The following is a 13,202-nucleotide window of genomic DNA, read 5'->3' as shown; positions in this document are numbered from 1 at the left end:
ACATCTACCTATTTTCTGGCCCAGAAAGAACTTCTGATCTACCTCTCTGCTAAGCATATCCCTCAGATGTCAAGTGCTAGTTGGGCCAGTTTGGGGAGAAGAAGGGCTCTGTGGATTGCAGCCGCTGTCCCTTCCCTGCAGTTCCAGTATATGTGGAGAGATCCTGGAAAATCAGGCAATGTGGGCACCACCGTTGTTTCTAAGGAAAAGCCCAGATATGCTTCCCTCACTGGTTGTACTTATTCAAATGTCAACTAAAGAGACCGCCCTCAGCTTTTATTACATGATTAAGTAAAAAGGAATTCAGAATTTCAAGTGCAAACTCTGTTTGGGTCTGAAATTCATGGCTTGTGGTGAGGATGCGAAGCTGAGTGTCTCAGAAAATATGGGCCAGAGACAAACATCAAAAGATAGAATTCGTTTTTCTCCAAGGCCATTGCCATAGGCTTCCTAGCTGTGCCCTAATAATAAGGAAGTACTCATTTTGATATTCAACAAATACTTACTGAGTGCCTACAACATGCAAGGAATTGTGCCAAGAACCACCAGGGATATGTGAGGATAGCAGTTATGTAGGCTTTAAGGAGAGCTTACAACTTAACTAGGGAGATAAAAACATACAGACATAAAATGTCCCTAGAAGACCATTTATGAGAAGTATTTCCTCAGGTAAGGGAGAAACCGCTTTCAGGTAAGCTGATCTGGGACATCTTCAAAGACAGAGAGCCTGAGCAGAAGAAGGAAAGGGGGCTTGAGCTAAGTGGTACAACATGTATGATTAAAGGCATGAAGGAATCAAAACAAATGACCTGTTTGAGGGTGAGAAGCAGGGACTATGCTGATAAGTCAGCAAGGCTGAGAGAGGTCAGAGAGTGTCTTTAAGTATTAGGCTACACACCTGGAACTTGAACTTTTCTCTAGCAGACTAGACTTTGAGGTAAGTCTTAATAATCATTAAGTCTGACAGTTATCAAACCTATTTTTTAATAACAAAATCCCTTATTTTAATTGATATTTTATGCAGAAGCCTAACACCCCACTAGATAAAAGCAGAGTGTGTGCACGTGGGGGGCACTGACTGGGGGGGAGGGGTCCTGTCCCCTTAGTCTCCCCCTTCTCACTGTTCCCCTCTCCCACCCTAGCAGCTCTGGAGACCTCTTCCATACCTGAAGGATCCAAGGGGCACAGACTGAAAACCACTAATTTCCAAATCCTAATGGAAAACTACCAGAGGTTTGTGAGCAAAAGAATTATTTAATCAAAGCACTATTTTAGGAAGATAAATCTGACAAGATAGATTGTAGAGAAGCCAGGAAGCAGGGAGACCAATTAAGAGATTATTGCAAAATTTCAGACCTAAATTAACACAGGTCCCAGGAAACGACTGAAGGTTTGACACTTAACATAACTGCAAAGTTAATTTATAGACCGAGGACATCTCTATGGGCTCCTGGATCATCCGTCTTTCTGGGAGGCAAACATCCTAGTACAAGAGGACAAGATGTCTCTTTTCTTTAAGACGGTGCTCCACTGTTTAATGAAATATAAATGTACATTTTACATAAAGTGAGAAATTATTAGTTCCCTTTAACAAACGTGTTTAATAAGATGTTCATTAGGGAACTGGTTTGTAGAAATCACTGTTTATGCTGTTTATAATTAAACCTACCTATGCATCTGGTACCATCGGGAGAGGTGTAAAAACCAGGAGGACATTTGCAAAAGTAACTGCTGACCGTGTTTGTACATTCGCCCCCATCACAGATCCCAGGAATGGTGCTGCATTCATCAATATCTGAAACGTAAAGAAGGGGTTACTATTCACAGAACGCAGTATACAACTGTTCATCACCAAGGGAGGTTCAGATGTAACACCAGTCAAACCATGTCCCCAGAAACAGCAATCTTTACAGAATAAAAGCAGCACACGAAATAGTCAATTCATTGACTATTGACCCAGAAGTGGGTGCTTCTTCTTTCAACACAGTCTTACCCAAGACATTAGTGCAAAATAAAAGAAACTTGCCCTGTAAAATCTAAAAGTATGTACTGTTTTACCAACTAACTACAGCATGCTAAGATTCCAAATGTCACTTAGTTTAAAATTTTGTTTTCCCTCTTCTCTCCGTGTTTTGCACTGAGTTAATCTCCCTTTATATTTATTACTCTGTATTCTGCATCAGTTCCTGCATTTCTTTACAATTGGATTTTCCACAAAGCAGATACTGAAATCCTACAGAGACCATGTGGTCTGAGTGCTGACCAAGACTCAGAGACATCTTGGTGTTTTCAGGGGCACCCAAACTGCCATGATGATGGTTTTCTGCGGGTTTGGTAAGTGAATGTGGGGGGGGGCACTGGGATGCTTCACCCAGATCTCTCTCAAGGAAGGACTTGTCCCAGTACTGGGGGTGCTATCAGCAGACAGCCTTCAGTTTTCAGCTCCTTCCAGGACTGCCTGAGCTGTGGAGAGCCATCTCAGCCCGGACTCCATGCTTCCCATGAGCCCAAACCCAGTGACTGATCGTGGAGAACAGGAAGATGGTGGTCTGGTCATGTGCACCAGTGGGGAAAGCTCTGAAAACCACTGAATACCCTGTGGGGTCAGCAGAGGCCATAGTTAGAGTTAGCTCTCGGGGCCCGAGGCCAATGGTCTCTTCCAAGGAAGCAGTAAAAGTTCCTTAGGACAAATACAGCCATTTCCTTCAAGGGGAGCTTTTCAAGAACCAGATTCAGACACTGACAGTTGTCAACAGATGTGGCACCAGTGAGGGGAAAAAAAGGAATTGAGAACTTCCTGTTAGGCTAAAAGTAAACTCAGAGCGCATGACCTTGACTCCAAGAGGAGTGGGCTTTCTGCACTCACCTAGGGAGAGGTGAGGTTTGACCCAAGTGCCCTGGAAGTATTGCAATGGCCAGACTACACTGTGGGCACTCAGAAAGCCCTAAATTAAAAAAAAAAAAAAAAAAGAGTATTTCTTCTCTAGTTTAAGTACTGCTCTTCACTTGTAAAACAAAATAGAGTTCTAAGTGGACCAGATTCAAGTGTCTTCTGACTCAAGTTCACCCTGTTAGTCAAAAAGGCAGCAGAGACACTGTTTACATGCAGTTTAACCTTTTTAAAACCAAAATCCCCATTCTTCTATGCTAGGCTAGAGGCTAAACCAAACAATATTTCCCTGCTTATATTAGAGTCAATGCTAACATAAACAGCATTGTCATTGCGAAGTTGTATAATGGCAAAGATGTGTATTTCTATTCCGGCAGAAATTTTACTGGAGTCAGTGAAAGTCAGGCTGAGAAACCACCAAGGATGGAGCCTAAGGTTCTAGAACTAGCATAATATCAGAAAGCACATTTTAAGACAGTTCTTTACCATCAATCCTCCTGCATTTACCAGCCACACTCCTACTTAAAAAACAAACAAACAAACAAACAAACAAGCTCAGCCTGGAGGATTCAATAACCCTATTTAAGAATAGAAGAGGATGTATCCCTGTAACACAGAGGTATCAAGAAGAAAACATACCTTCCTCAAAATGTCCCTAAAGATAAATGTCTGAGTCATTAAACTCCTATTGAAGATCATGTGAACAACAAGTGTCTATTAAAAGAAATATTTTTCTACCTGTTAGTATAAATGACCGTGACCATCCTTTTTAAGGCCACTTAACCTACACCAATAGCCGAAGGGGTTATTTAAGTGACAAAACACATCAGAAAAAGTTATTCAAAAAACAGAATGAACTGGCAGGACGGAGCAGACATCTTTCACATGCTGGCTAGGTTAGCTTTGGCCCCTTTACTGAAGATAATAGCAACGACAACAATAATAATAATGAGAGTTGACAGGTATTGAGTGTGAGGCATTGATTAAATGCTTTATGTGTATCAACTCATCTATTCCTCACAGTATAGATATGGGTATAAGACCTGATCTCCATAATTCTGGGATAGAGATAGCTATCCTAGGGATAGCTGCTGCATTTTCCTGAGGCCTTCAGAAAACCAGCATGAGTAACACTCAAAATAAGAACAAAGAGGTTCATTTATAAAGTGATGTTAAACCCAAGTCTCCCATTGCCAGGGGCTGGGGAAGAGGGAGAGGGGCAGGGATCCCACTTAGGTGCATGGCCCCAGAGGTCAGTAAGTCAGGAAATACATCATAGTATACACCTCCCTAATTTTCACCCAGATAAAGATAAAACTGGACTAGGCCAAATTATTCCATTTGAAGGAGCCTAAATGGTTTTGAATTCCCTTTAGTGTCCTCTCCTCGGTGACATACCCATTTTTCTTCATGTGTCTAAGGCCCTTCTACTTTCCTGAGTCTCCTTGCTTCTCAGTCCTGTTGCTTCATGGCGACAGGGGCAGGAGTTCTGATTTTGTGACCAGGCTGTGGTGAAGTCCCCTCAATAGTAAAAGGCCGGAATAAAGTATCTGAATCGAAATCACTTATACTTCGAAACTCATACTAATCTATTATTTTTTCCAGGCTCTTAGCATGCTGTATTTACCTCCTTTTAATAGAATTCAGGGATCCCACATAAGAGAGTTGGAGATCAGTGGATTTCTTAGCACTTTTGGGAGCCAGTCTGTATTAAATATCAGCCATAAAAGTAAATCAGTTTGTGGGGGCCTGGTGGGAAGTGAGGCTTGACTGGGAAGAGACGCTTCTGTGCTCTGGACACTTCTCCCTGGCTCCTTAGGACAGAAGGGAGAGGCAAAGCTGCTGGGAAGTAGCCATGCTTATGGTCTCACTGGCCTCTTGCTGCGTGTCCAAGAAGGGACACAGTGGTAGGCCCTTTCTGTCCAGATTTGCTGCCTGGACACAGGAAAATCCAGTGTAAAAAATCTGGCTAAAAAGTAAATAAGCTGATTCTTCAAGTCATGTTGAAAATAATATCAGCCCTACTATTTTATAGTCATACCATATATGCCCACATACAGCACCCGCTATCTGATCACAACTGGGAAATAATGAGAAATGTGACAACTGAGTCTGGATTACAGAAATGGAAGGGACCCTGTTCAACCTCCTCATCTGAAAGCTGCAGTAACTCAGAGCTGGTAACTGATTTGTCCAAGATCACACAGGTGGGGGGACATTACTAGGTGTAGGGCCAGGTCTACCTTATTCCTAGGGCTCTTATGCCTGCACCACAGAAATTGTATTCAGCAACATGTAGGGAGCTGGTGACCCTGAACAGTGGGAGTCAAGGGTTTACAATGAGCTGCAGAGCATGGGGCCCCAACTGTAAGTCCAGTAGCCCCAGGAGTAGTAAGTCAGTGGGTCAAGAAGCCCCAGGAATTGTCCTTGGTGCCTGAGAGGATAAGAGCCCCTCATAGCAAGTAGCCATCAGATGAATATGTCACTATTTCAGAAAGGGGAAGTCTTAAGGTTTTTGGCCATGTATTAGGGAGGACACAGATGTAGGGGCTACATTTTTAAAAAGTCCTTTGCATCATGCAGCGCTGGTATAATTGCTAAAGGCTGGGCTGGCGGTAATCTAAGTCCCAAAATATTAGTGGTTAATTAGGAATCCAAGGGACTTCTTCCAGAAATAAAACTTAATCCTTTAATTACACTTTTTATTTCTTAATTTCCTCCCACAGTAACCTATGCAAATATGGACTCGGTTTCCAAAAAGAAAAGGCTCATGTGTTCTTTCAATGTGCACCCTCGAGAGTCATTGGAAAAATCAACAATGAAGGTGGGCGTGAACTCTGTTTCCCTTCCCCCCCCCCCAAATCACAGCTATAAATCTCAATATTCCTTCTTAAATTTATGAAAATTTAATAATTGTTACTTGATCACTTCTGTTTGATCATTTACGTTTCAAAGGAATCTAAGTTGCATGTAATGATATAAAATTTGGTATAGTTTCAGGGCAAAAGGGATATTTTAAGAAGGGAGAATTCTGCAAAAGGCAGATCTCACTGAAAAAAAAAAAACAAAAAAACTGCTCTCCCCATCCCTGAGGGAGTAAAGGTTAGCAGCTTGTAAATTTGCTAAAGCCAATTTTTTATTGAATTGGTTTTTTAAATAAATTACTGTGGGCTTCCAGGTACCCAGTTCCTTCCTTTCCAAGTCAAGAGGAAGATGCATTTTAAAAGCCACTCCAAGTAATGGGAAAAGTGCCAGAACGATTTTCACAAGGGCACAGAATCCCACTGTGGCCTGACCATCTTCCCAGGGCACACAGATGTTCTCTTCATCCCTTCACTGTGTGGGCCAGTTTTTCTGGAATTCCTTCTATTGACCATCCTATCAATCATCCTATGCCCAGAGTTGTGCCATTCCCATAGACAGGCATAAAGCTGGAGAAAAGCAAGGAAGTTGAAGGAGGAGACCCAGTTCACCAAGCATTCTCAGAGGACTTTCTGATTACTCTCCTACCCGAGTAAGACAGGGCAATAATGCCCGAACCAGCTTCCAGGCCAGAGTACACATAATACAAACAGGACATTCTCTTCCAGTATCAATTTTGCATAAAAAAAATAAAAGAGAGGGGAAAAAAAACCCCATCATCTGAATTTAATGTAACCGTAGATGGCTAAGGAAAAAAAAAAGGTCTAGCCAAAAGTATGCTGTTTTTATCTTGCTACTGATTTCAATATGCAGCCGGAAAAAAAAATATTTGTGAAAAAGGATTAAGTAATTTTCAGACTGAATTTTTTTGTCCATTGGATACAGCACCATAATAGGTTTCTTAGCATTAACAAAAGGATTTTGAATGATTTTTCTTTCAGTCTGAGTATTAAATCTGTGCATCTTCTGTCTCGTTCACGACCACACAAGGTGATCAATCCTGACAGTTGTTAACTGACAGGTGAGTGAAAGGCAAGGGACACAGGAAAACAATTCTACTCCAAGATGGAAGCTATCTAATTCCAAAAAGCAAACCTTGTCCAGAAGACTGGACAAGTCATATGGATCATAGTGCCCTAAATCTTGAAGCTGACTGTATCTAAGCTGAATATATCAAGCCGAGAAAACCTGAAAATATAAGACACAACCCATTGCTGAGGTGGATTTTGCATGCTATTATAAACCTGACAGCTTATTAGTGGCATAAAGATATATGTATATAATACCTGAAAATATATACTATAATATTTAAAAATTTTCAAAATATTAGGAAAGATAAATATTAATATTGGAGGTTATGGCTTACATCCGGGAAAGAAGGCAATATAATATGACATCACAAGTACCACAGTGTGAATCAAAAGAAGTAAATGCTAGTGCCATCTAAATGACTTCAAACAGGGCACTTACCATACCCAGTTCTTTAATTTATAACATGAAAGGGTACAGGTACTTAAGTTCTTTGCCTCATTCAGTAGCAACAGCCTCTTCTTCTAACTTAAATCTACAACAGAACTTCTAAAATACGTTGGCCTGGAAGAGTCAACTTTATCGTTCTTTGAAACTTACTGTGTTTTTACAAAGTCCTAATTCCTTAGGAAGAATGTATTTTTCACAGCTCCCTCAACTGTTCATAGCATGTTCAAGAACGTATTATTATAAATTCTACGTGATTGATAACTTAAAAACAACTCTAGGGGCACCTGGGTGGCTCACTCGGTTGGGTGTCTGACTACGGCTCAGGTCATGATCTCACGGTTCATGAGTTCGAGCCCCACATCTGTGCTGACAGCTCGGAGCCTGGAGCCTGCTTCTGATTCTGTGTGTCCTGCTCTCTCTGCTCCCTCCCCCACTAACGCTCTGTGTCTCTGTGTCTCTCAAAAATGAATGAACGCTAAAAAAAAACAAAAAACAAAAAACAAAAAAACTCTAACCCATAAAGATAATTCCATCAGTGCCAGATTTCAGATTACTCAGTTTCAGGGCAAGTAGATATTAAACTTCTCATGTGTCATTTATGAACTGCTCTTCAAATCTGAAGCTGTCTTTCCCACATATGATATACTGTGGCTATCCACAAAGAAGATTAATGAACTAAGCCCATGACTTAGAATGAATTATTCCTCATTGCTGGGGTTTAGGAGTATAGACACAACAGCAGCTGCTTTCAACAAAAGTGTATGCATCTAAATGCAACTTTATATCACACAAGGTACAGCTAAAAATGAAGGAAGAAGTTTTGTCTGCCTGAGTTTGATAAGAGATGTACCTTGCTATATTACTGTCAGCCATTATACATGCAAGGTGCATGCACTCATCAAGGGAAAGAGAGTTGGATGCCGCCTACTTATTTCCTAGATGTTTCCCTCTCATGGAAAAAGCATTTCTTATGGCCTTGGATGCCAGGCCTCTTTTTGGCAAGCAGCAGTAGCGGTACATATGAACATAGTCCCTCTATGCACATTTTAGGAGCTCAATCTAGAAACTAAATGCAAATGTATAAATTTACCTCCAGTTATTTTTCTGTTTGATTACGATTAAAAAAAGCTTCCATTTGATAGGCACAAAAGAAAATACTAACCTTGTACTCGGAGCATAAATAGAAGAGTTAATCTCTCCAAAAACTAACAAACATATATTTTAACTAAAAAAAAAAAAAAAAAATCAGAAGATATGTCCTTCTGAATGATACGTAATGATTAAATTTAAATTCATGTCTCTAGAACTATGCAAAAACATGTGTCTTGAACATTTTAACCCAAATATTGGTTCAAAAATATTTCATGTTTTAATATTTAATTTGATTCAGATGGATCTCTTATTTTGGGTCTATAAAAGTGGAAAAAGCTGCAGGGTTTTTCTGGTTCACTAGCACAAAGGCATATTATTCCTGGTAAGAATATTATATTTACACATTCACAGGAATGACAAAGACAGAAGGATTTTGGAACAATTTACAATAAAGCTTGTCGTTGATTTGCGTTTTGCCTGCCCCTCCACCCCTTCACTGCAAAGCATAGTATTTCTTACCTTCACATTTTTGTGATGCTTCATTAAATTTGTGTCCAGCAGGGCATTTGCACTCAAAAGACCCAACAGTATTAATGCAATTTCCTCCTTGACAGAGCCCAGGGATGGCCTGGCATTCATCCACATCTGTCAGATTTTAGGAAACAGAGAGAGAGAAAGGGAGAGAGGGAGACATTCATATAAAAGTTACTGCAGAAGAAAATGTGACAGTTTTTATGTCTATATTACTCTATTTATGTCAACGAGTTACTTGTCCATTGCAATATTTGGAATACAATGAGAGAAACTATTTCTCACAATTGCTTTATGTAAAATAAATTTTTGAGTAACATAAGTTGGTTAGTAACGGTTGGTAAGAGGTCACAAATGTTTTTTCCCACCTTCCATCTTCTCTTGTGTAGAAGGCAATATTTATACTGATTTTTGTGGGTTTTATTATGAAGGCTGCAAGTTACAGGATGCAATGATAAAAAGGCTGACAATAATAACTAGAGTTATTCAAGAAATTCTTAGAATCAAAAAGCAACACATTTCTATAATAAAACTGTCTCTAAGACTTATATTGAATGATTCAGTTAAAGCAGAATTTACATAAGATCACAGAGACTGTATGAGACAGTGAATGCTTTTATGCAGATGAAATGGAAAATGTTCACCTTCCATTCTGTAGAATTGTCTTGTGCAGTAAAAATTAAACAACCCAGGAAATTAGACTAAGAAGTGAGAGAGACCCGAGATGAATACGCAGTCTTACTTTGCTGGCAGAGAAGCCACCAGAGGGAAACTTTTTAAAGTAAGTCAGTGTGTCCTCCCAGCTCAAAACTCAAGCACCTATCTGAAAAGATTCTACCTGCCCCCTCTACTCTCTGCTCTCATCTTCTGACCTCCTCTCCCTCTCTGTCACTCTCCTTCTAAACTGGCTTCCTTGCCATTCTTTAAATATACCAAGGATGCACTTGCCTCAGGGTTTTTAATAGTGGCTCCTTTGCCTGGATCATTCTTCCTCCATAAAGGTTCACACCATCCCATCTATCCGGTAGGTCTCTGTTCACTATAGCAGTACATTCTTCACTGGCCAAACAGCAACAGCCAGCCCCCGTCACTCACCACCCTTCCTACTTTGCTTACTTTTTTCCTTAGGATGAATCACCAGCTGACCGAATAAATGCTTGTTTGCTTTGTTTTGTTTTATAAACCCATTGTCTTTAATTCAAGTTCCAGACAGCAGGTTCTTCCTCTGTTTTGTTCACTGCTATATCCCTAGCACCCAATAACTATGGTCCCACATGTAGCCCCACATATGAACTTTCTAGGAACAAAAGTAATCATTCCAGGCTCATTGTGTTGAGTTGGAAAGACTGTAAAAAATATATGTACATTCTCTCCATCTCTTCATTACATATGTATGTATATATGTGTATAAATACACACAAAAGTCTAGTTTAATAAAGGACCCCCAGAGTGGCAGTCTAACTTTTCTTTCTCTCACTTTGCATATTCTTTTAGAAATCTGGAAGCCTAGGGTACTCTCTTGTTTTACCCTTCATTGTATGAAACAAGAGAGTGATCACCAGTTTTAAAGTTTCTACTACCCCATGTTCTTCAGAAAAGTTGGCATGAGGGAAAGGGTACTAAAGGAGCAACAATTTATTTTGCTATCAAACTGTCACTGTTTTAAATGGAATGTCCTGGCCCACAAATGAATCACTATATGGGCAGTATAATTAGATTATGTTTTATAGCTGATCTCAATTTTATCTGAGACCAGAAGTTTCCATTCTCTTGATATGCTGAATATGTTATTGAAATGTTATTTGAAATTGATTGTACATATAAGCAAAACTTGATAGTCCTGTTGGTCATAATTTTTTGGCCAAGAGGAAATACACAGGAGGGCACTTCTCTGCTGGCCATGCCTTCCACGACTGAAGACAGAATAAGCTCCTTTATGAACCCATTTGCCCACAGCCCCTCACATCTGGCCCAAAGTCTAAAAACACTGGAAAGGATAACAGAGCCCCAAGCCTATAGCAGACTTGCTCCAAAAAATCCCACACCCAAACATGAAGAGTTTCATTCTCAAAGTGTCAATATAACTGCCATTTTCATTTCATGGGTTTCACAAAATTTCTGATAAAAATCTTTCTTTTTCCTGACTCTTGAATAGCAGAGTCAGGAAGGAGCAGAAAGAAAATGGTGGACAGGTCTAGATTGTAGGAAATGCACAGCAAAGTCACAGAGTAGCCACTCTTCTCTCTCCCTCGTCATTCTCTGTCCCCCAACTGTCTCAGTGCCTCAACCTCTGACAATGACTCATGGATGGATAGTTGGGCACACCAAATCTGGCTTTCTGGTCTATGTCAATGAGTTCACGGGTATTAGCTGGCTTCCAAACACCAAAACCAAGAATTTCTTCAAAATTCACTTCTAAGGATAAGAAAAATAACTAAGGTTCCCAAGAAAGGGGGAACTAAACTAACTCTTTACTTTATAAAATCACACAATAGACCCCTTTGTAATTCCTTTGTTCCAAAGTGACTTCTTGCTGCTCCTGACATTCAGAAGGACAAGTTGAAGGGCACATAAAGGATCTGTATGTTGTACCCAGAAGTCAGGAGCCAAGACCAACAGTGTTTATCACAAGTGGAATTTGTGGAAGCAGAATTTAATGGAGACCCACAGAACTGTGTGATTCATCTCAAATTCTGTTTTACTGCACATCAGCCTTAGAATTAACACACAGAACCAAACCAAACTGGTATCTATTTGCCTCAGAAAACCATACCCTGAATTTTCTGAAAATATTGCAACTTGTTAAAAAAAAAAAAAAACACTGAAGATGTCTAAAGGAAGCAGATACAGCCTGGGAGTTTTCAATCCCATCAGTTTAGTGCTGAACTGCCTCCGTTCACTTCCTCCTGTTTCCTGCCAGACATCCAGACAATAAAAGAATTTGTACAGCTGGAAGAATAGGAGTAAAAGCCAAAAACAGAGTAAGGGCTTCTATGGGAGACAGGAGAAGAAGCAAGCAGGCGACATCTGGGGATATTTAAAACTGTGAAACAAATCTTAATTTATTTCTGACTTGTAAAAAAAAAAAAAAAAAGCATAATGTAGCATGTAAAATGGAGAGAGGAACAATTTTCTTGAGGTCAACTAAGGACAACCCAGGAGACAGAGGAACTCCAACAATATCAAATGGAGGGAAAAAAAATAAGAAAAACAAAGTACCTTGTTCACAAATTTTGCTTTGTGTTTATACATAGCATTGCTCTAACGCACAGCATTACTGCAACCAGTATCACACCACCCCACAGAAACACCTCTGGGTTCGGAGGGGGAGCTGCTGGCAAGGAAAACTCCAAGGAGACCAGCTGCTCTCTCTTGATCCACGTTCCTAATGCCTAAGTTGGATATCATGCCGTCAGCGAAATCGTGAAGTTATGTCTCTGACACCGCTTTTCCATTCTCTCCAACTTCACTGGAGAATGGCTCTCACAGAGCAAATAAGATGAATCCATTAAGAGCTCCATCAGCCAGGGGTTTACCTTGACAGGCTCCCGTACGGATATTTGGAATGAAGCCTCGACGACAGGGGTGGGGCTGGGCGGGGCACATCTCACAGGGGTGGCCCCAGGCTCGGCCGACAGTGGCACAGCAGAGTGTTTTTGTGCAGACAATCCCGCTGAGCTGTCCCTGGCACATCTGGTTGCTGACCACGGTAAAACATGGGCCCGTCCTGTAATCTGAAAATAAAGAAGGAGAATTCCATGAAGGTCCAGGAAAGCAGGAACCATCACGCAGAGAAACAGCTGTGCCCCATCTTGCTGGACTCCAAACTGGGAAACAGTCTTCAGGGATAGAACCACAAATCACTGACTCTGTGCGAAGCCTTGGGCAGATCATTCTGCTCACCTCCATCTTCCTCACCTACAACATAGGGATAAAAACACCAGTTCCTATCCACTGTGAAGACCCTGTTGTAAGAATCAAATGAGCAAATGGAAAACACTTTACAGTTGTGATGTCCTATAAAAATATAGCATATTTTTACACATTCATTCACTCAAGAAAATGTACCAGTGCCCACTATGAATCAGTCCCTGTGCTTGATGTAGATGTTTGGTGATTAAAATAGACCACATCTCTGCCCTCACGGAGCTTAGAGTCTTTTATTATTTAGGCTGGAAAAAGAAAAAATTTCAAAACTTGCAATGAGGCAAGTCATGGCATTTTCTTCCTGGGAGTTCTTTGAACAAAAGAAATGGTTACCCGGTTCTTTTGGATTGGGTCCATCTTT

At 40.5% G+C, this 13,202-nt stretch overlaps 1 protein-coding gene across 1 annotated transcript in view; it reads right to left on the bottom strand.

Annotated features, from left to right (window-relative positions):
• The window catches only part of FBN1 (fibrillin 1), a 232,954-nt gene that overhangs the window by 114,530 nt on the left and 105,222 nt on the right, over positions 1–13,202 (bottom strand). The window contains exons 6-8 of the mRNA XM_030318235.1: positions 12,451–12,648; positions 8,903–9,028; positions 1,670–1,795 (exon numbers count right to left, since the gene is read on the bottom strand). Coding sequence (XP_030174095.1) covers positions 1,670–1,795; positions 8,903–9,028; positions 12,451–12,648 — 450 coding nt within the window. The remainder of the gene's footprint in view (positions 1–1,669; positions 1,796–8,902; positions 9,029–12,450; positions 12,649–13,202) is intronic.

Source organism: Lynx canadensis, chromosome B3 (assembly GCF_007474595.2).
Source record: "Lynx canadensis isolate LIC74 chromosome B3, mLynCan4.pri.v2, whole genome shotgun sequence".
In the NCBI taxonomy this organism is placed as follows: domain Eukaryota; kingdom Metazoa; phylum Chordata; class Mammalia; order Carnivora; family Felidae; genus Lynx; species Lynx canadensis.
The sequence above is the reverse complement of the archived record's forward strand: the minus strand, read 5'-3'. Positions and strand labels throughout refer to the sequence as shown.